This window comes from Chelon labrosus (genome assembly GCF_963514085.1).
Source record: "Chelon labrosus genome assembly, chromosome: 20".
Classification (NCBI taxonomy): Eukaryota; Metazoa; Chordata; class Actinopteri; order Mugiliformes; family Mugilidae; genus Chelon; species Chelon labrosus.
The window spans coordinates 18,247,099-18,269,811 of record NC_140353.1 but is presented as its reverse complement, the minus strand read 5'-3'; the positions used below and the strand labels follow the sequence as shown (position 1 = coordinate 18,269,811).

At 41.3% G+C, this 22,713-nt stretch overlaps 1 protein-coding gene across 1 annotated transcript in view; it reads left to right on the top strand.

Annotated features, from left to right (window-relative positions):
• Nucleotides 1-22,713, top strand: part of sntg2 (syntrophin, gamma 2) — a 70,508-nt gene that overhangs the window by 31,755 nt on the left and 16,040 nt on the right. The window contains exons 9-13 of the mRNA XM_084569851.1: nucleotides 761-890; nucleotides 2,782-2,820; nucleotides 3,818-3,934; nucleotides 16,522-16,593; nucleotides 16,887-17,096. Coding sequence (XP_084425977.1) covers nucleotides 761-890; nucleotides 2,782-2,820; nucleotides 3,818-3,934; nucleotides 16,522-16,593; nucleotides 16,887-17,096 — 568 coding nt within the window. The remainder of the gene's footprint in view (nucleotides 1-760; nucleotides 891-2,781; nucleotides 2,821-3,817; nucleotides 3,935-16,521; nucleotides 16,594-16,886; nucleotides 17,097-22,713) is intronic.

Below are 22,713 nucleotides of genomic sequence, written 5' to 3'. Positions count from 1 at the left end.
TTTCCTGTTTCACTCGACATTGCTCCTCTTGTATTCTTATCTCATGAGCCAGCTGCTCTATAACATATATTTCACTCACTAGTTTGAGCCATTCATCTATTGCTGGTGGACTGGCTTTTACCATCTCTCTATGATAGCTTTTTTGAACAGTTATTTATCTTCTCCTGACACCATATTTCCACTGATTCTGCCAAAATACTTGACATGACTTGGGTATATCCTGTCCCAAAACTTCTACAGTAATTAAATGAGCTGTCTCCTATACTATGCCACGAGATATGTGAACGAGCTACATTCACTTCTCCACAATGTCTCCAACATGGCTGCATCGTTACTTCTAATTTTGGGGGTGACAAAGAATCTTATTAAATTTTTCTACCAGTACTCTAAATATGTGATGGCATTGTAGAATATTGTGTTTTCCATTCCAACCATTCATCAACAGAAATATCCACACCTAATTCTTTTTCCCATCTTTGTTTATTGTGTTCCCTGCCAATGTTTTTTTTCCGTTTAGCAGAGTTGTGTTTTTTTATATTACAGGTCCATTTAATTTAAACATCTACCTACACAAATGTGCCCAGCATTGTTGTTTTATACTTAAGTGTCAGTTGAACATCACGGAGGATGCTCTACTGTATGTAATGGAGCAATACAAGCCTCGCAGCTTAAGGACTTGACAGAAGTAGCAAACTGCTCCGGCTTCACCTTCAATCTTCTCCTCTGTTTCTGTCTAATTTTGTCCTCTGCGCTCCTCCAGGTCCAACTGTTTTGAAGTCTTTGCCTTGGACGGAGCCAGCACCAATATTCTTCAGTTTTGCACTGCAGCAGAAAGCACAGACTGGCTCCAAGCAATATCTACAAATATCAATGACTTGACGCAGGAGAACGTAAGTCCGTCTCTGAGCATTAAAGGCTTGGCTGGATTTTCTTCTTACTTAAAACTGGGGTGAAAAGAAAACCTGTAATTTGAACTTGAAATCTGGTTGTATTTGCAAGTTTATTTAAAATAATTTCAATGTATCTATTGAAGGAATCTTAAAAATTCTGCCAGTGAATTATTACCAACTAATCTTAATAAAAGTCAGAAAAACAACTTAATAAAGAAAACATTGAGACTTGTAATGGGATATGTTTTGCCCACAGTTGGATGTATTTTTCCCCTCACAGACGTTAACATGGTTTTAATAGACCCTTCCTGACAAGCACTCATTGACTCGCAGTGGCACCTCTCCCCCTATGCTGACAAAAATCAGAGGCTCTCTCGTACCTAATTAATGACTGCTAAGTAGTCATTCGCCATGTGCTCTTCTCCCTCTCTCTCTCTCTCATTTCCTCCTATTCCACTTTGATTATCACGCTGATGATGCGGAGCATTTTTGGTGAGGGTGCAGATGTACTGTATTGCCCGTGCTCGTCGATTGCACAGCTGCCTTTTTTAAAAAGTGTGATTAATTCATGTCTGCATCACCTAATTACGGACGTGGAGTGTGATTGCTAAATGGCCAATCAGGATGTAATTGTGTGCCCGCTTTGGGAGATAGCAGAACTTTTGTTTTGATGACCTACAACCTTTAAATAGATTCCGTGACACCCTTGGGGTCCCTCATGAGTTTCCATGTGGAGGAGTGTCGCCTGCCATAGTGGAGGATAACTAGTTCGGGGTTTTTTTATGTTCTTTTAGAAGGACTCAACGCTAACAACTTGTTAGTTGTAATACACAGATTGCAGGTGACAACGAACCTTTTCAGTGTAGCTGAGAGGGAAAGAGCCAGTAGCAAGCACCATGCTGAGTGTGATATGCTGACACACCAGATGTGCTTTCAATAAGAAAATGTTTTGCACTGGTTTGCAATATTTTTCTGGCTGAGTGATAACCCTCCAGAGAAGGGTGCACATATGGCAACAGGCTTAGCGTCTCATGGAACCGTTTTTAAACTATATTCTCTCAAGGTGGTTTTTAACCAAAACATTTATGTGACATGGGACTGAATCAGACATTCTATACATACTGATATTTTATACATGTATTTAGTATTTCTGTGTATTCAGTGTGATTTGTAAGAAGTCCACGCAGTTACTATGAGAACAGATAAAAATTAATGAAAAATAAACATAGTGAAACATACTGTACTTTCCCAGGTATACTGCCAGTTGAAGGGGTATTTGTTATTTCTAATAATTAAATGTTATACTATTGATGTTCATTTGCTGTAGGCTGTATCCTGCCTTGGCCAGGCTGAATTCTTATCAGAATATAGAAAAGATGAAATACGCCTTTGGGATTTCATTATGCCACATGTTTCAACCTGTACACAGATGGTGGAAATTAAAAAAAAAGAAGTCTACAACTGCACGCAGTTGGATAGTCATACAACCAATTGGAGTCATTTGTAGTAAGCTATTTCAACTCTACTGATGACATGTACAACTACGACACAGTTACTCTTCTGTCCATCAGTAAAACTGTGTGACTGGCCTACCAGGTCTTTGCCGGAGCATTATCAGTTCCCAGCAGAGAGATTCCAGAGCAATTTTCCGCAACAAACGAATTGTGATCAATAAAGTCAGTCTGGCTTCCAAGCTACTGTATCTCAGTTGTATAGTATTCTAATGGTTAATTGACCAAAACCTTCCAGATATATGGAATATACAGCCATCTGTATACATAAGGTCGATCTAAGGTTGAGTCTGTGTGCTATGAGATATTAAATGTAATAAAATCTGTGAAATAACCTTTTGTAATTATTCATCACTCTTTTATTCCTATTTCTCCCACAGATAAAAATCGTCAACAAATACTGCTCTTCGGATGATCAGGTACGCTGCCACTGGCTGAGCTCCGCGTTCCAACCCAACATATCTTTTTGAGAACTGGTGCCTAATTGCCGCAAGCCCAGTAGCCCCATTAAATCACTTCTGTCAGTACAGTTGAAAGGGATTGTGGAGAAGCGGAACAGTAAACAGCGGGAGAGGCCGGAATCGAGCTGAAAATGCTGCGGTTTTATCATGTGCCGCTTAACCACTCGGACAACACCAGTTTGTATCTTGGCTGTAAGAGCAGCGATCTGTGAGGAAGTGCTGGAGACTGCTTCCGATAACTGACAGTGTTTTGTTGGACGCTGATATTCGCCATGGCCTTCCTCTATATATTGTTAGTACTCTCTAGTTTATTGTATCACGCTACACGACCCTGCCAAACTCACGTTGAGACTGCTTTAATTTATTTTTCTTAAGTTCTCTCCAAATGTCTGGTGTTCAGACTATCATTGAAGAAATGGCACTAATCTGTTCATCTGCATACAATTGTCAGCTGCTTCAGTAGCTCTGTGCTAAATCTATGGGGCAATGTGCCAGTTAGATACATCTTTAGGCCAATTAGCCATCTGGAAACATTTTGGAACAGATCTTCATCACTGTATGCAGTACAGCAAATGAGACGATGCTGCCAGTAAAGAGTCAAGACCAGCCTGTAGAAATCAATGGATTTCTACAGGCTGAATCATCATAAATCATGATTTAGTGAGTGTAGTGGATGAAGCAGTGCAGCTCAGTATTATTTGGGATGCCTCTCTGCTTCCCTCAACTCAGATGAGAGCAGAGAAACACCCCAAGTCAATCTAGTGTAGATCAAAGGTAAATTGTTGCAGTGCAGCTGAGACTGCAGCACCACTGTAGTGAGGAGGATTCAGATGCGGTCCGTTCCTCGCTTAATTCAATTATTTGGGCAGTTCACATACAGTTGTGTGTGTTTTCTCGCTGTGTTTTTAAATCAAGTAGTGAAATTGTGTTAATGTTCTTCTCTCCATCCCTGCAGATTGTTCACATGGGTTGGGCATGTGAAAGCCCCGAGGGCAGTGCCGCCGGGCGAACGTCCACATTCAAGTTCCTGGCCCTGAGAGGACCATATTTTTATATCTTCAGAAGTCCCCCGGTAATTAGTCTTTCATCATTTCCCCATTCAGAATGCTTTTCTTTTGTCATTCAGCTCTTTAGAAATCCATTTAAAAGAAATAAAAGGGTTTGATATCAAGCTCATTTGAAATGGTTTTGTTGAAAACCTAAAGAAAAATCTCTCCGGCCCCCTTGGCTCACACTCAGAAATCAGGTTCAGGTGACTCATTAGTTGTCTGGACTCGGCTCAGCGTAAGAATGGTTCAGGACCTTTTTTCAGAATGTGTTTTTGTACATAAGAATTGGGACGATTTCATGCTGCTGCTCACTGATCTGTGGTAGTCCCTCACCGTGCTCCATGTTTCATGTTTTTAAAACAAGTTGGTAGCATCTGTAAAATCCGGAATGCTTCTGTTAAAACTGAGTAAGAGAAGATATGCATGCAGTGACTGCTGATGAGTGTGTATCTGTTGTGGTAGTTGTTGACTAGTAAGGTAAGTGCCAGGGAAATGAGCTGTGCTGCTGTCAACAACATGGTTATTTTCATTGTTCATACTGATCAGGCGTAACATTATGACCACCTTCCTAATATTGTGTAGGTCTCCCTTGTGCCTCCAAAACAGTTGTGACTCATCAGAGAATGGACATGGGCCTTCTGAGGGTGTCCTGTGGTGTCTGGCAACAGATTGTTGTTAGTGGGGGCCTTTGGGTCCTATGGGTTGAGGGGACGTGCCTCTGTGGATCATCCCACAAATACTTGATCAGTTTGGGGTCTAGTGAATTTGGAGGCCAGGTCAACACCTTGTGGTGTTCGTCATGTTTTTTTGAGTTGTTCCTAAACCGTTTTTGTGTGTGTGCCTGTGTCAGGCTGCATCCTGCTGGGGATGGCTGCTGCCATCAAGGAGTGTCATTGCTATGGGGTGGGGGTGCCTGGTCTGGTCTAGGTGGGTGGTACATGTCTCAGTAACATCCACATGAATACCAGGTCCAAAAGTTTACCAGCAGAACATTGTATTGTCACAAGATGGTCAATGTTATGTACTTCTTCTGTCAGTGGTTTTAATGTTGTGGCTGATCGGTGTATGTCCAATCCTTTAAACATAAAGATACCATACTTTTCCCTCATTTAAATCTTCTAGAATGAATCAAATCATTTCCACACACACACAGACTTCGGGTGGTTGGCTTTAAGAAGGGGCATGGTGTGGGAGCTCGATCTGCTTGAGCCAAGCAGCGCATTAAATGTAGCAACAAGACACATCTTAAGAGTCTAGCATAGAGTTCTCCAAACCTCGCTCAATTACACAGCCTTTAGTCATGACTTATTTTAAATGTGCATTCTTTGTGCTACACGGATTAATGCGCATCACTTCATCTGCTGCCAGTAACACCTTAAACGTCTCTGATCGGGACATGTACAAGGCTTAAATTTCTAATGGCTTATCAGCTGCTTTTGTGTATTGTCTTGCTCACCACTTAATAATCTTCGACCGCGTTTCAACAGCCTTTCATCTCATCAACACCATTGTACTGAGAATAAGCGTGACAAAGGTTGGACTGAAGATCTGACTGCGTAATCCCACCGCTGCTGTTACGGTTGGACAAAGCTTTATCTGCAGCTGTTGTATGAAGTGCATTATGGAGTCAAAAATCACAGCCGAGCTCTCTTTCAAGCTTTTCCATCCAATGCTGAATTGCAAAGGATAGCCATGTAGCTCGCTCCTAACAATGCCTGGAATACAAGTGCACCCATTCATATGCTTTTTTGATATAACGGTACCGATTTGACATTTTTGCTGCATGGGCAACCATGGACTGGTTCCATTCAAATGAGCTCAAGGGTGTTTCTTTTCTCAACTCAAACCGAATGCAGCCCTACTGACATTCATAACCCCAATCCCCAGCGTGACAGTGGCAACACTGGTGCAACGTGCGGCTCATCGGCATCATCAGAGTACCCAGAGTCATGCTAATTAATGCCCTCAAGAACATTAGTCCCCCAGAAGGTTTCAACACATGTAAAATACATTAAAGTTTCTTCCAAGACATGCACCAGACACGAGTGTCGATGTGACTGTATCCATATGTACACTACATATACATATGGTGTTCTGTGCTCTTGAAAACCTGCCAGCATCCAAGAAGCACTGTGCTTCACAACATTTTTAATACTGTCATGAGTCATCTGAGGTGGTGCATAATTTAGTTGCCTAAACTACAGATTTCAACAGCAAACTATAAAAAAAGAACTGATGTGCTATGAAAATAAACTGAGAGAAAAAGAAATCAGCCATTAGGTCATGTTTAATGCAGGTTCAGTGTCCAGTAGTGGCATGAAATGTTCCTTCCTGACAATCAGGGGTTTAAGGAATGAAGGATTTGGCGTTTTGTGTTATCTCTGTTTGTGACATGTGAAAAGCTCTGTTCTTATTGTAGCCTAAAATATTGCTTTTTCATCGTCTTCCTTAACGTAGAGAGACTTCCTGCAGGTTATTCGCTCTTCCTCACTGGAGGCTGGGATTTTCAATGCCAAGGTCGGGTGGACAAGCTGCACTATGAGCCTGTTGCGGCTCTTTAAACCAATTCCGACAAGCTGTTGTGGCTCACGTTTTCTGTTTTGTCTTTTAAAGTTCAAACTGCTACGGGCTTTCAATCATGTTTAAGTGGCACTTGGAGGAAGATTTCAGCCTGTGTATTTGCTGCCTCAAATTACTGGTAAGCGTAATTTGAGGCTGGCAGTCATGTCTCGTGACATTTTTAAGACCTTGTGTTTGAGGACAAACTTTCACCTTGTGGCAAGCATGACTTGAGGATGATGAGGATGAGAATTTCAACTGAAAGGTGTATGGTATTATGTCAGGTGCAACATCTGACCTGGAAGATGAAGATGATTCAAACCCATAATTTATGATAATTTCATGATTATTTTGTATACAGTTTTTTTTGAGAAATTGGGGAAAAAAATGTATTCAAAGCAGAATGGGAAGCTTTTTCTGTCTGGCAGCGAGAAGCAAACATCAGGGACAGAAAGGTTCAGACAGCGCGAGAAGCTTTACCCTCCTCTCCATCTCAGTGTCTTAAACTAGATCTAGATCTGGACTCGGCTCCACCCAGAAGACCAGCACAGCAAGTTGGACCGTTCCATCCACACTCAGGAAAGGGCTGAAGGACTGTATTTGAACACAGGTGACATCAAGGCTCCACTAACATTCAACAATGAGGCTTCAGCTGTTGAAAAGCTGGAGCTTTAATATAAGGAACCCAGACCTATAGCTGTAAAGCTGCAAAGACTTCTGAAGAGCCAGATGGAGATGCAGTGAGCCAGAGTGGAAGGCGATTTCTTGAATTAATACGTATGTATACCAGTATGTAGTCATGGAGATAATGGTCTATACAGAGATGCGTTGGAAGATCTCCGTGTAGAAGAATAGAAGAGACTCCTCTGAACAGACTGGACTTGGGAAAGAGACTTTGTGGAAGAACTAAAGCCTGTTTCAAGTGCGGAAAGGTGGGACACTGGGCGCGGGACTGTCCAGAGAATCGTCAATGGATGGCCTGAGCGGTGGGGTCGGGGAAAGATCTACCTGGTTGTGACAGAGAGCTGGAGACGAGAAATCAACCTACACATCAGACACGTGAGGACACCTGTACAAACACTGATTATGCTCTTGTACACTTGATTAATCAGACAATTGAAGGTGTTGAATCTGCATAAAAATCTGCTTAAGATTGTTGACCTTTATACTACATGCTCGGATGAAGCAGATAAACAAATGATGTGTCTTACACTTTCTGGAAATGGTAGAAACGTCACCTTGTTGGTAGTTTCTGGAGCTACACATTCATGAAACATGAAAACTGTTGGAGCAACCGATACACCGCTCCATTGAAATGTCATGATTAAATTAAGGTCCATTGTGTGAATCAGTCATTGTATTGATGTCTACAAAGTATCATTGTCCTGGTTGTTACAATAACTGTTCTGAACTGAAATTTGCTCTCTTGTAACATATAGGATTAAGGAATGAATGTACAGTATACCAATGAAACTTCAAGTTGTGACTCTCAGTTCTGTTAATGCTATGGTACACAAAGCACAAAGTTCACACCACACAAATGTTGCACTTCACATGTCTCCTTGGAAGCAGACTTCAATGATAAGAACAAGTGGTACAGAGAAAGTCAGAACAAAGATAGCTCCCTCACACAGTTTTTGTCAATTTACAAATGCATCCACAATTTTTATCAGTCAACAGACTTGCAACCTTGGGTCAAAGCATTAAATTAGTGTGCTAAGAAAATACTGCAGACCCTGAAGTTGATTTCCTTAAGAGATTCCTGAAAATTATTTTCTTCTATGGCACATGCAGTCAGATCTGTGGAGCCTCTCCTGAATGTGGCGTTTAGAGCACAGAAACGTATACCTCCAAACAAAAAAGACTTTTTTCTCACGTTTTTACGGTTGTTTCCATTTGTAACTGACGTCACTGTCAAATATATCAGAGTAAACACATAAGCACGCAGAGGGACGGCAGCTCTTTCGCAGACGGCAGATAAGCCTTGTGCATGGTTTTGGCTGCCTTTGGGTCAACGGGAACTTTTTAACATCGACAGGCTAGCCTATTGCTCATCATATCTTGGTTGCTGCTCTCCTTGATGCTCTGCTGCTGCCAAAACAAAGCTGCTAAGGCGGCTACAAAACAGTCCTTTAACAGTCCCACTGAACAATGTGTCTCTTTTCCTGATCCTGTTCCAACTATCTACGGGAAATACAAATGGGAACTGCTGCAGAAATGAGAACTCGTTGGAAGAAATCGCTGTTCAGTAACTGAGGAAGTTTGGTATGGTTCAAATGGTAAGCCATGCTTGTGTCTCCTTTTTCACTATGCTAAGCTGACACACAGTCAAACCATCTGGAGGGATGGTGACAGATGCGTCTGTTCCCAAAAAAAAAAAAAAAAAAAAAAGTTTTGCAACAGGAGTTGAACCTGGTAAAAGGAAACTCCATCCTCACGCAGTCAGTATGAGGATGAAATGTTGCATTACTGTGCAAAGCTGTCCTCTCTGCTCTCAGATATTCAGGTGAAGGACACTCTTGTGAAGGCCACAGAAAAAAGAAACCGCATGACCTGAATTTAGGTGACACTGCTGACCAGAGACGGCAGTAAATGGTTGCTGCAGACGTGTTCCTGAACCCGTTGACATGACAACCGAGCTTGCCAAGCTTGGACAAAGTGACAGCTGAGATAAAGAAGGGGGAGGAGTGCTGATTGGGCTCTGCCTGCACTCTGAGCTCCAATAGGCTGTATGTCAAGGCTGGTGAAGGACTGGTGACGGAGAGAGATGAGCACTTCTGTGGCCCGACGGTGGAAAGTTCAACACTTTCCTTTTACTCTCTTATAGACTTGCACGACCAGAAAACTTGATAGATGATTAACAACAGCATGCCCCAAATAGTTCCAGTTACAAAAAAGTCAAAGAGTGAAAAGCTTCCAAACAACCTTACTGATGACCTGAGGACAGTTGTTGGTCTGACTACTGCTTGGAAGAGAACAAATGAGAGTTGTTAAATCCTCTCCAACGTCCCCGTGGAGTTCGTACAACTTAGAAGTTTTATCGTTGTATAAAAGACCCGATAGAGGAATTTAATTTGCTCAATATTAGTACTAATCCATGGAGGGTTTATTGCTGGATTCTGGAATGTATCTTCAATAATGAACCAGAAAGTTCAACAACCTGTGGGGGACGACGAATCCAAGAAAAGAAAAGAGACAGTTACACACCAAGCAAATCATCCTGTGACTAGAAAGTTTAGGCCACATGCAAAGGAAGGGACCATATGAACGCACACATGCAAGTATCAACATACATGCATTGTTTAACTGAATCTTTAGTACTGTGGCCTTATCGGGATGGCTTGGTATTTTTACCTTGCTAAATTTTTCCCTTCATTTACAATGTTGTCTGACCTTGCATATTATCACTCTAACTATGCTCATTATTATGTGCCTCATATGGTAAAGGGCTCCAATGACTGGAGAGTGTCAGTAGGGGAGATATTTGCTGGGAATTTGATACAGATTGATGAAGTGTAGATTCAAAGAACAACATGTTCTTTCCTCTGAATGATCTGCTGCATGATGAGAAAAGCAGAGAACAGACTTCTGTAGGATGGAGCTGGTGGTTTAAGTGCTGATGAGAGTTCGGTCTGATTGCTGTAATTTGAGTTTAATTTTTTTGTTCTACCAAGTTTGAAAGTCCTGACCAATGCAGTGATTAACTCTGTCATGGGACAATACTTACACTTTCCCCAGAATGAGTTCTGGGATCTATTCTATTCTGTGGGGGCTCGTCCGGTATGATGAAAGTGATTTTACAGCTTAAATGTGACATGTAGTTGCTATGCTCATTCACATACTTACTTTTGTCTTTTCATTCTTACATTTTATGTCTTAAATCTTTCTGATTGTGTTTAATTCACATTGTGTGATAAATTTAATCACTTGTGCATTAAGTGCTCCAAGAAGGGATTAGAATGGAAGTCTTTCACACAATCAATACACATGGTTTAGCTTCTGCTTGAACCCATAAATGGTTAACAGTGTGACCTCCAGTAGATATGAAGTATAAAGCAGATCTACACTGTATATTCTTTCCTCATTTGCCACTCTCTGTGCTTGATGCTTTGTCCATACTGTGATCCCATCTCCAAATGCTGGATTAAACACGCAGAAAAACCAGAATATTCTGATTTCTTATTTTCCATCAGAAACCCAGACAAAGCTGCCAGTGGGCGACGAAAGGGACTTTTATACTTGTTCAAAATAGTGGAGTAAAGGTTTTCAGACCAAAAAAAAATATAAATGTCTTAGCTGGTCTCTGCGTGGAGTGTGAGCTTTCATGCTTGAGATGTGCCACAGCACTTGGCACCCATTTACAGTGTGATTACTGGTGGGCCGGTAATGATAGGCCAAGTCTAAAACTTGACACTGTGCAAACTATAAGTGCAGTCGCTCCTGGAGTTATTCCAAATATTGCAATTGTTGGGGGTGTTAGTATGTCCTTATTACACATACTGGATCTCAAACAGAGTGCAGCAAAATGATACCATCACTATTTATGTTTTTGTATACTTCTTGTATTGTTCAATTTTACAGATTCATGTTTACGGATTTATTCTTTCTGACGGTGACGGTTGATATCAGTTAAGTAGAGCGGTGTGTCCATCTCTGGTGTCTAAATCTAATGTGTGTGAACATATGTGGCCATAAATTCTTGAAACATTTATGATAATACAGTGTTATCTAATCCCTGGAACGTGTCTACTTCTTTCAGCCTCCTAGCTAAGTAAGTTAACATGTCTGGTGTCGGCATGGTCTCGGCCCCTGCTGGTGGTGCACACATTAGGTTTGGTCACGGACACCAGAGCTGGACACACCGCTCTACTTAAGTGAAGTTAACCGTCACAGAAAGAACAAACAAAGTGATGGGATGCTAGAGGAAGTTTTTTTTTTCGTTTTATCTTTCCCCCACAGTCGGTTAGCTGTTTCATCTTGCTTTTTGCTTCTCCCCTTTTCTTTATGTTTTTCACTCCCAGAGCCATAACCTACAACATACCTAACTATTGTAAAGAGTTGTGCACACATGTAACAGGACTGACTCTTCAGATTGTACAGAGCAAAGCTTTGCACGATGTTGCGAGAGATCACTGTGATTGGCCTGATCATCCACAATGAATACAATTCTGACCAACTTTGCCTGATTCAGGAGAGTCCAGCCCTGTACGATGGCTTGTAACTCTACCTAGCCTCCCAGCAAATAGTAGCTCTTCCCAGAGGTGTTCTTTCCTTTCACAAGATTGTCAAATGAAGACTGTAGTCTTTTTGGTGTGTTCAAGGGCAATTATTTGGCTCAGACACAGGTGTCATGTGCTGGTATCGTAGTCAGCCTTCATTGACAATGTCAGTTTGGTGTGTTTATATCTTAAGGAACTAGTTCTGACCATACCACACCTTTAGATGAGTAGATCGATGCTGCTCTCTCCTGTTGAATAAATGTGGAGTTCCTGCTTGAAGGGGCCCAAGTTGGCTAACCAAAGTTTACAAGATCGGTCTATCTCTAAGGCTTGCAGCTCAACATGTTCTAGTGTCTTCCATTCGTCCATATTTCTTGTGAAGCGGCATTGTCTTCCTAAAGTCTTCACTAGTTGCCTGACCACTTCATGGTGATGTGAAAACTTCAGAAGTTTGCTTCACCTCTCCAACCAAATAATTATTAACCAAATAAAGCTAACCTATGCATACCACATGGGCATAAATGCCAACAGTCCTTACTGCATGACCATGTCCCTTCCTGCATTTTCCTTTTCTTGCTTCACTGTCTTGTTAAAGAAATAATGCTGTATCCGTCCAGCACAATGTGGCTGTTTTTGGCAACTCTTGTAGCCATTTATAGCGTAGGATTATGTGTCTGCTGGAGACCAGTGCATTGCAGTTCTGTCTCTTCCTGCGTGCTCAAGCACGACCTAGAGAAGACCTCCTTTCTGTAGAATATTACACGCCTGTCTGAGCAGCACGTGTCGGCAATTCCCTCTCTACACCGATTCTGTGTGGTAAGATTAGTGATGGTCACTCATGCTGTTTGTTACCATGGCAAGGAGAGTCTGGCCTTGTATAAGCGGAGACTCTCACACTGGGCTTGTTGATGCCATCAAACAGGCCTTTTGTAGTTGCAGGCTGTCTTTCATTCTGCTTGGAGCATCACTACAACAAAGAGAGAACCTTCGCTGTTAGAAATTTCTCCGCCACATTCTGGATGATGCCTGCATTTCTCTAGAGACCTCAGGGATGTTATGTACAACTTATTCCAATAGATGGATGTAAATTGACATTTGTGCAAAACATGGCATGTATTAATGTGCATACTCCGTTCTGAGGCTGCTGTGCAAATTATTGCTCATTCTAAAGCATCATAAAGCGTCTGCAAAGATAGTTGTTGACATAAAGGAATGGCCTTCACAAACCATATATGTGATACAAGAGTTCTTGACATTTTGTAGTTAAAGTCACTTAAGTCTCTTTAACCAGGAACATGCCACAGGCATGTTGTGTGGAGTCAAGGTAGAGAAAAGGACTTTTTGAAACCTTGAAGCCTAGTGCTTTAACTAAAAGAAAAATATCTACAGCCCGGGAGCAGGTGAGCTGCTGTAAACTTTACCTGACTGCAGAACAAAAATGAAAAGTAGTATCCACACTTACTTGAAACAGACAGATCAAATGGGACCAACAAATCAAATTAACAAGATGTTGGCGAGACAAGTTGTGAGCAATAATTTTGATGAGTTACATTAGATGTTTTGTGGAGTCACTGAAGCTGTGGCTACAAAAACTGAAGGCAATATGCAGCTGGTGGATCGTGAAATACCAGACGAGTCCTCTGGCCATTGCTGAATAATGGCAGTGGCCAAGATCCCTGAGGTAGAGCGGCCTTAAATATGCAACGAAAATTTTTTAGTGCGTTTAGTTGTATAAATCACACCCTAGAAATCAAAGTCTATTGGCTATTTTCATTCTCGGTTAGCATGCGTCAAAAAGTACTCAGTAGCAGGTGAAAACTTCCATCTTAGCGTTCCATTTTCACCTTGAACCTTGAATAAAAATAACCCTCCAACGTCATTCCAGACCTTACTTTTACGAAATAAACTATGTTTTTTTTGTTTTGTTTTTTACTATGTATTGTAAATCTTGCTTGACAGTACAGTGGAACTTTTCTCAACTTTTCTCACACCCGCAAATAAGTACTTAAAGGTAAAAAGGTTGGTCATAATCCGAAACTCACGAAATAATGTCAAAACTAACAATCCGTTTATCTCAAAACCTTTAGTTCATTATTGAGATAAACCAAAGCTTCACAAAAAGCTGGGCATTGTCAATTTCACCAAAATGTTACTCCAACAGTTAAAGGTGCAGTAGGCAGGATTGCGAAGATCCAGGACTTAGCCAAAAATTTTTTACATCGACAACTTCTCAGTCCCTCCCCACTTTCCGCTAAAGCCCAAAACGGTGTCCCAAGCCCCTCCCCCCACAAGGGAGAGCTGTGCACGATAGAGCGCGTGCATATTGGCCCTGGAATACTGTGCACGAGCAGAGAACCGAGAGAGAGCGAGTAAACAAACTAGCATGGAACACACCGACGTAAGAACAACAAAATAGTTTTTATAATACCCTTCGTTATTGCTAAATAATTTTAGGTCAAAATATTTAGCAATAGTCAACTTTAGGACAAAACCAAGGTTAGGATGTTTCTGAAAGTAGCCTACATCTGTGATGTTTGCTATCAATAACAGTTAGAAGCATTCATTGTGGCGTTTTATTCCACAGTTTAGACTTATCAATTTGCTATGTGGTAGATATATGACCGCTACCTGTTGATGTGGTTAGACGTTTGAGAGTGAAGCTGAGGCACAGGGCTCGGAGGAGGATTACGTCCCGGCTCCTTCTACACGCCCGCGGCCAAGTGGTGCGAGGTGGTGGAGGGAGGGGAGGGCGCAATGGTAATGCGTGTCCATGAGCAGTGATTGACACTCTGTTAGATACACCCCTGGACGTGATTGGTGCATCTGGATGTGGAGCGGTGGATGTCTTGCAAATCGCGCTACAGGCTCTAGGAGGGGCCAGAGGAGCCGATTTTTTTTTTAAATTACCTGCTTTATGCAATTATACTTGAACATAGGGTCAGTTTCAGCAAATATGACAGAAAGTTAGTTTTATAAAAGTTGCCTACTGCACCTTTAACTGATTATTGTGTTTCCATGAGGACTACTCAGAGGTTTGCATTGAAACACATTTTGGAACATTGGTATCGACAGAACTTGAAAGGTGTATGTGGGCTTGGCTCAAAATAAACTACACCGTCTGAACTCAGCACTAGTACCGTATGAGCGCTTAATTAGAACTGGTAAAAGTGGAGACAAAGAAGAATAGCAAAAGGTATACTTTACTTACAGAGAAATGGGTTTGTTTGCACATCAAGATGTGAAAAGAGTGGTGCAGACTTTAAATCTGGGTCATACAAAGATAAATTCCAAGCAATTAAATTCACCTAATTATCATCCTTTTACTGACATACTTTAGAATATCTAGGATCCCCTCACATCTTTGTTTTCTCTAACTCAGGGATAAATCAATTAGTGCCATATCTATAATAACATGAAGGTTCTATACAGTTGCCATATTAATGTGCATAGAAAAGCAGTGGCTACTGATACAAGCGAAAAAGAATACCTAATGATCTTCCATGTGTAGCAGTTTGGATCCACATATGGTACACATGCTGTAGAGAGCCAAAGTTCCCTCTGCAGACTTTTTAAGCCGAGTTGTGTGACTCTGGGATTTACTTTATAAACATGGTCTTCCTGTTTAGTCCGTGGGAGCCACACAGCCCAGACACAACAGGAGATCCGCTCTAACTGTTAATGCCGGAATGAAAGTATTGCTTGTTTGATGTGGAAATGGAAATCCCCGTCACTTTGCCCAAACCCATGGACCCATGGATCAAAGTTTGTGGTTTCAAGCGGAGTGGTCGGGGCATGTTTCGATTACTGGCCAGTTGGTCCTTTGCTGTTTGTCATTTCCCTGCTCTCTGTCCTAGTATTTCTCGTTTCTCTCTGCTGCATCTTTTGATTACAGGCTGAACTGCCTAAAAAGAATCTGAAAAAGAAGTGGATCTGGCCATCCAAAGAAATGGTCTTGAGTTTATAGCCTGTACTGCCATCTCATATGAGAAATGTAGCTGTGTTTACTGTATTATGGGTAAATATATACATCGATCAGGTATAACATTATGACCACCTTCCTAATATTGTGTTGGTCTCCCTTGTGTCTCCAAAACAGTTGTTACTCATCAGAGAATGGACATGGGCCTTCTGAGGGTGTCCTGTGGTGTCTGGCAACAGATTGTTGTTAGTGGGGGCCTTTGGGGCCTTTGGGTCCTATGGGTTGAGGGGAGGGACCTCTGTGGATCATCCCACACATACTTGATCAGTTTGGAAACTAGTGAATTTGGAGGCCAGGTCAACACCTTGTACTGTTTTTCATGTTTTTTGAGTTGTTCCTAAACCGCTTTTTGTGTGTGTGTGTGTGTGTCAGGCTGCATCCGGATGGGGATGGCTGTAGTGTCATTGTTATGGGGTGGGGGTTCCTGGTCTGGTCTAGGTGGGTGGTACATGTCTAAGTAACATCTACATGAATGTCAGGTCCAAAAGTTGGTCAAGATGGTTAATGTTATTTACTTCTCCTATCAGTGGTTTTATTGTTGTGGCTTATCAGTGTGTGTGTCTGTGTGTGTGCGCGTGTGTGTATTAGCTGCATTATTTGTTGCCTTTCAAGCCACTAATTAAAGCTTGGCACAAGGCTCACTGCAAATCTCCTCCCCTTGCACAGTGCAACAGAATGAATGAATTCTGTTCCCTGACACTGGCAGTCATCCAGCCATTCATTCAGCTAAGCTACCTGCCTAACTTTCATTTGCATTTAGCTTTTGGATAAGTAGGTGCCGCTAACAAGTGCAATAAAGCTTGTTTTGATATGCTGCCTCTTCTCCTCACACTCCTTGATGTTTATTTCTCAGATCAGTGCCGCTGACTGGGGACAAGCTGAGACGACTTATAACCTCTATGAGGTTCTTTTCAAGGTTCACAAGGTACGTTAAGAGGAGGGCGCTGCGATGTGTCACATTTTTATCACTGATATTTTCACCCCTGTATAGATAAGACATTTTTCTATCACGAAGCAGATAGTGTAGTATACCATGGAGTCTTCTCAACTCTGATTAACCCGGTCCAAAAACCAGGATATGAACACTGTGAATGTTTTACTGATTAACCAGAGAACATATGAATTTTCTCTTGATTCTGCCCACAGAAGCATTAGAACGTGAAGATACAGCGGAGCCTTTTCCCCCAAAATGTTTTAATTATAATTTTTGCGTTGCAGCTATGGATGGCAGAGGACTGCTGGCTCCAGGCAAGGCTGTACTTGGGATTGGAGCATTCACCTGAGCAGCAGGACAATGAGTCTCTGTGCTTCAGTATTCTGGTCGGCCACGGCCAGAGCCACACCTTCAGGGTAGAGCTGGCCACCGACCTGGCTATCTGGGAGAAGTCCTTCCAAAGAGCTGTCTTCTTGGAAGTGCAGCGAATACGAGTGAGTATTTCCACATACACCACGGCAAATTTTCTCAAGTAAAAGAGTCTGTCCCTGTTTTAGATTGTTACTCTTTTTGAAATGTTTTGAACACCGCCTGGATTAAAGGAGTTCAAAGCACCTTTTCCCAACCTCAAAGAGACGACACGAAGCATTTGATGTTGGTGGAAATTAAGACCACAGCACTACTTTGTGTGCTTTTAGTTGGGTTTTTAGAGTCGGCAGGCAGATAAGTACCATCAGCAGTCCTGGATGACAGCTAATATGTGCTCTGAAGAACACAAACATGTTTCAAAATGCAAGTTTTCATGCAGGAGTGTATTTAATTGCATTTTATTGCACAGTAAATAATCCTGTTATTGTCTGTGATCATGTCTATTTATTTAACATGGTATTACAACAGCTCCATTCTTATAGACATTAATGTAACAATAACAAAAATAAAAAATGGAATGACATAATGTCCATCTATACATTAATGTATAGACACTTTTTGCACACATTTGCTAGCATATGCAGTATCCAGTGAAAGAATTGAACAGGTACTTCTGGTAAAATAATTAGGTTAGATTTCATTCCATTTCAGTCCAGCTAGTGCCTTGGCTGCCACTCAAGAAAATGATCAGGCCTTAACTGATGCAGGTGAGTTCAGCTGGCTTGCTGATGTTGATCACTTGTCCCTGGTAGCTGGCAACTGTGAACAGAGATAAGATAGTTTGATTAAGGTTGCTAAATAACAATAAAGTTACTTTTTTCTTTAGACTTTTAGTTTAGACTTCTGCGTCAAGTTTACGACGTGGCTACGGCAACAGCGCAGAGCATACGCAGACCCTGCACAGACCCTAGCGCCATAACTGACGTGCACCTCCCCGGAAATGTAACTACACGGCAAGGCGAAGCAGATCGGAAGAGCTGTGATTGGTCCGCTTGGTGGTAGCGTGTTTCTGCTTTAGTATTTCCGTCTGCTTCTCCATCTCCACAATTTTCAAATTGATTGTTTTGGAGCGCATCGAGGAAAGGTTAACTGAGGAGGTTTGGGTATACAAACACTTGTATGGCTGGTCTTCGGCACAATTACTGCAAAAGTTTCAGTCGCCATTGTTGAAAGTGAAGCAGGAAGTAGAAACAAAAATTAGCCCGCCTGGCAAAAAAGACACGGTGCTGACTAGCATTTGGGTCGCGTTGTTACAGAGCAAGCCAGACTGACAAGCTCACAAGTATAAATGGCTCGCACCGACGTAGGCTACAGCGTCTATGTCCCGCAGTACTCTAAAAGGGCCTTAACTGTCCATATTTTAATTATTCTAAAATGACAAACCTGAAGGTGACTGAACTTTTGTAATTATATCGGTGTTAGTGTGTCACAATAAATAAACATATAAACATATAAAAAGCCGCTTTCTTTCGTCAGTGGCGTCGACCAATAGCAGGGCAGAAATCATCCGCAGAGAACATGTTGAAAAAAATCCTTAAAGGATATACGACCTGTACTGTCCTCTTAGTCCAACCCATAGATGCTATGTGTTCCCAGTCATTGTCTTTCTTGTTTATTGGCTTTTCCCAGCACATAAGCTATAACTGGTCAAGATCTATAGTGTTTCAGCCATGATTGCGATGGCATCAAAGCGTCAAGATAACCTCTGTCCCGTTAACCCAGCACTGACGCATATACTGCTAATAAAAAGACAACGGCCCTGAATACACTCTTGGCATTTGCAAAGACAACTGTGTGTTCTTCATATTCCCCTCTTCGTAGATGGATTTTTCAAGTCCACTTGTGAATGAACTGCTAATGTTTTGCAGTGTAAAGACCGGGCTGCATAAGCACAGTGGTTTTCATGGCTTTGTAGTAAATACTTCGGGGGTTAGTTTTGCTTTTGTAAACACCTGCTGCTGTTCTGTTGCTCTCTTTGTAGTCGGCTGTGCCTCATCAGAGGGCAGATGATTGGAGGCTTTGTCTTTATGCGGCGCTGGCCATCTAATGCCTGCTGTGAGCTGCACTTCATATTTAAAGTGGATCATTATAAACCCTGATCCACAGTGGGCTATTGCTGTCACTGGTCAGGGCTGAGTCTATGAGGCACGATAGATGGGCTGATGTAAGTGGAGAATTATCTTTGTGTTGCACTGAGTGCATTTCTAGACCATCTATTGGAAAATGTATTTACTCTGTGTGTGGCACTGAGAGACAGATCTTTGATATTAAAGCAATTCTGCAGACAGGCTTTTATCACACTTTTTTCATTTCTCTGATTAAAAATATCACTCTCTATATTGTATAGTATATTATCCTGAAGTGTTCTTGCCTTATTCCTATATTGTAATACATTCAGTATCTGTCGGTATGATGTGTTCAGCCTGTGTTTGTCCATCCCACAATTTTGTTTGGGACTGGGAACAGTTTGAAAGCCTTTCTACGGAAAGACTGGCAAAAGACGACGTAAAAACTGTGTCCCCAAACCCAGCAAAATACAAGGTGTACAAGGTTAACCTGATGCACCAGATGATTTGTTTCATGGAAGCATCTGGGAAGTGATCCATGGAAACTTCTCGGAAAATGGAAAGCACTTCTAAAAGTACTTGGCAGGTGATTGGATGAGCTATCTACGACAGGCTGAACCGCAGCAAGCATTTACTGTAGATGGCCATGTAGTTAGCGTTTCAGTAGTCTTTGGAAGGAAGACGTGCACATACACTTAAAACCTGTCCATAGATGCTTGTAGTTCCTCACGACTCTGACACCTTTAATCAGCTTGGATCAGCTACAAGCCTGGGTAGATGGATCATCATGTGATCTCTTGAGCTCAGCAGTCCTGTGACAGTTTATTTGCCAAGCTAGGTAAGTGCAAGATGCAGAACCACAAAATATTAAAGGACAATGAAATCACATGTGTTTTTCATACATGCGATGAAAATCACAGACCAGGTTGACGCTATCCTGGTTGTGTCTTCGGGCCCTGTTCAGACCTGGGCTATATAAACCAGCTTCAGGTACGTCCTTTCAGACTTGGCATTAACATGCGGCTCCAGATCCAGTCTCACTTTCATGGTCTGTATCCATATAAACACCAACATCATCTGGGACTCAGTAGAATATTCTAACAGCTGATTTGTCTAATGGGTCTCTACCGCTGCTCCAGAACTGAGAACAGCTCTGTTTTATGTGTGTACGTCATGACTTTGGTACACCCAGTAAGTTATTATATACTGATCTCCACCCTGACGCTAGACCTGCACAAAACTCACATTATAACTCCAACTCCATACGCACCATTATCTCTGGTATTAAAGGGAAAATAAAGACATCTGTAATTATTGAGGAAATATATAAATTAACCACACACGGCTCCTTATACATCAACATGATCGCATCAATAGTTAACCTCGTGCTAATATGCTGTTTAATGGCAGAATCACACTTGTGCACTCATATTAATACTTTCATTTGTAAATTCTTGCTTTGATTCATTTAATATTTAATAAGTTAACAGCTACAAGGACAGACTATTTTAAAAGGCTCTCATTACTAATGATCAAACATCACTTGGTGCTTTTTCCCTTTTAGGCGATCATTTATAATGGAGGTCATATGGTTGTTTTTTTTTCTGAATGAACGAAGCAAAACTCCACGGACACAGGAGCACCTGTTTAGTAGGAGGCCTTTAATGCAACTCACGACACATTGCATTCACACCATACCAAAAGAATGTGGACAAATGTAGAGACATGCCACCCAGACCAACTCCAAATATGCTCACAGATCAGATCTCTCAAAAGCAATCTCAGTGCAACTGGGCGTGTTCACTCCTGTCTTTTACGCTCGCCACTTGCGATTGGATATCCCAGATTGGAGTTTAATGCAAAGTATGAACAGACCCTAAATGACACTGGATTTGGTGTGGAGGATTGTTTGCAGAGGCAAATTCAGTAAGAAATCTCACTGCCAACACTAACTGAACAAAAATATGAAACTCTACTAAGACTCGAGGGAATGTTATCACACCACTAACGTACTAAAGGCCAACCAAAACCACAGGCCTGAAGAAACATTGGCACACCCTGCACCTGATAAGCCACTATTCTGATAAGGGGCTGTATAACCAAGCTGTCGGTCACAAAATGTTTTAATCTCAGGCCCAATTCTAACCTTGGGTCTTTAGCGGACACCTTGGCCTACATACGCAGCTGACATCAGTGTGCCCACCCACATGATAATGTTTGCTTACGATTTCAGAATGTTTTTGACTGGCTTAAACCTGACTGGGTTTGTCTGAAATTGAACGGATTTTAAACTGTATTTTATGTCTGTAACGGAAACACAGTTGAACTAAAATAATGATATAAAAGTTCTCACTGAGTTGGCATCTGCTAATTTAAATTTTGTGAATGTAGCTGAGCTGGAATGGGAGGTGGTAGAGTCATTGTTTTATTTAAGGGTACGTCTGGTTTATTGAGTGTCCCAATGTAGGTCTCATCGTGATGGATAACTGATGGATAACTTCAGCATTCACGGATGCATTTACAATTTTAGGATGAAGGGCGAAAGGTTGGCTAGTCATTAAAGTCAATAATGGCTTCTTTTTTTTTTGTTTCTCAGTCACCTTTTGATTTCAAATTCAAACCCATTATTGTCATATACATCCAGAGTCACTTCACTATCCGCTATACAAACTATTCAGTGTCGCCACGTGTAACCTATTTCGTGAACTTAAGATTTTGTCAGAACAACACAATAGTGTTAGTTAAACTCTAGTTAGTAAGTGTAAAACTTTCATTTTTTAGAACTTGACTGCCTCTTCCTACTAATTTAATGCTTGAGCGGCAAGAAGTGATTTGCATGCGATGAAGTATTCTTTTTGTTGATTTCATTTGTTCCTATTAAGGAATTAATTAAAATTTGAAAACTGAAAGGGCAGCCAGCGCTCTGTTTTCCATAAATGTTTTTTTTTTTTCAAGTTAAAATGCATTTAGCACAAGGAACCTAAGGAATTAGTCCTCACATCAATGAGCCATTAAATTGCTTCTTAAGAAAACATGTTTAAAGTGTAAAGCTCTTGTAGCATGTGCTTCGTTAAGCAATTTTAGGAAGCAACTGTCTTATGTCCGTCAAGAGGCTCAAGCATCAACACTAAGGGTCCAGTTAAAGATGCAAAGGAATTGTCCAGGTCTTAGTTTCCTAATTTTAATTTTCTTTGTTTTAACATGTTAACATTTTGACTTAACTCCCATTTACTTTTTAGTAGACACATACATAAAAACACTTTCAGCACAACGTTTTGCACCTCACTACAATATGCATGTATCCGATTTGAGACTGCTCAGTAAATGTGTATGTGAAATATTTCCTTTTTTTTTTTTTTTTTTTACTGTTAGATACCCACAGGGATTTTTTTTTTTTTTTTTTTTTAAAAAGGCAGACTCACCAGGCATTATTTACTGGGGAAGAATTTTAACATGAGTGTAAACACAGCAGGGAGTCTGGCAAAGTCAATAGCTTCAGGTATTAAATATTAAATGATAGTAATTCAACAAATAGTTCCTAAGATAAGCAAAAAATGTCCGCTAAATGCACAGATGGTTTAAAATGTCAGGATGAGGGATATAAAAATAATACACA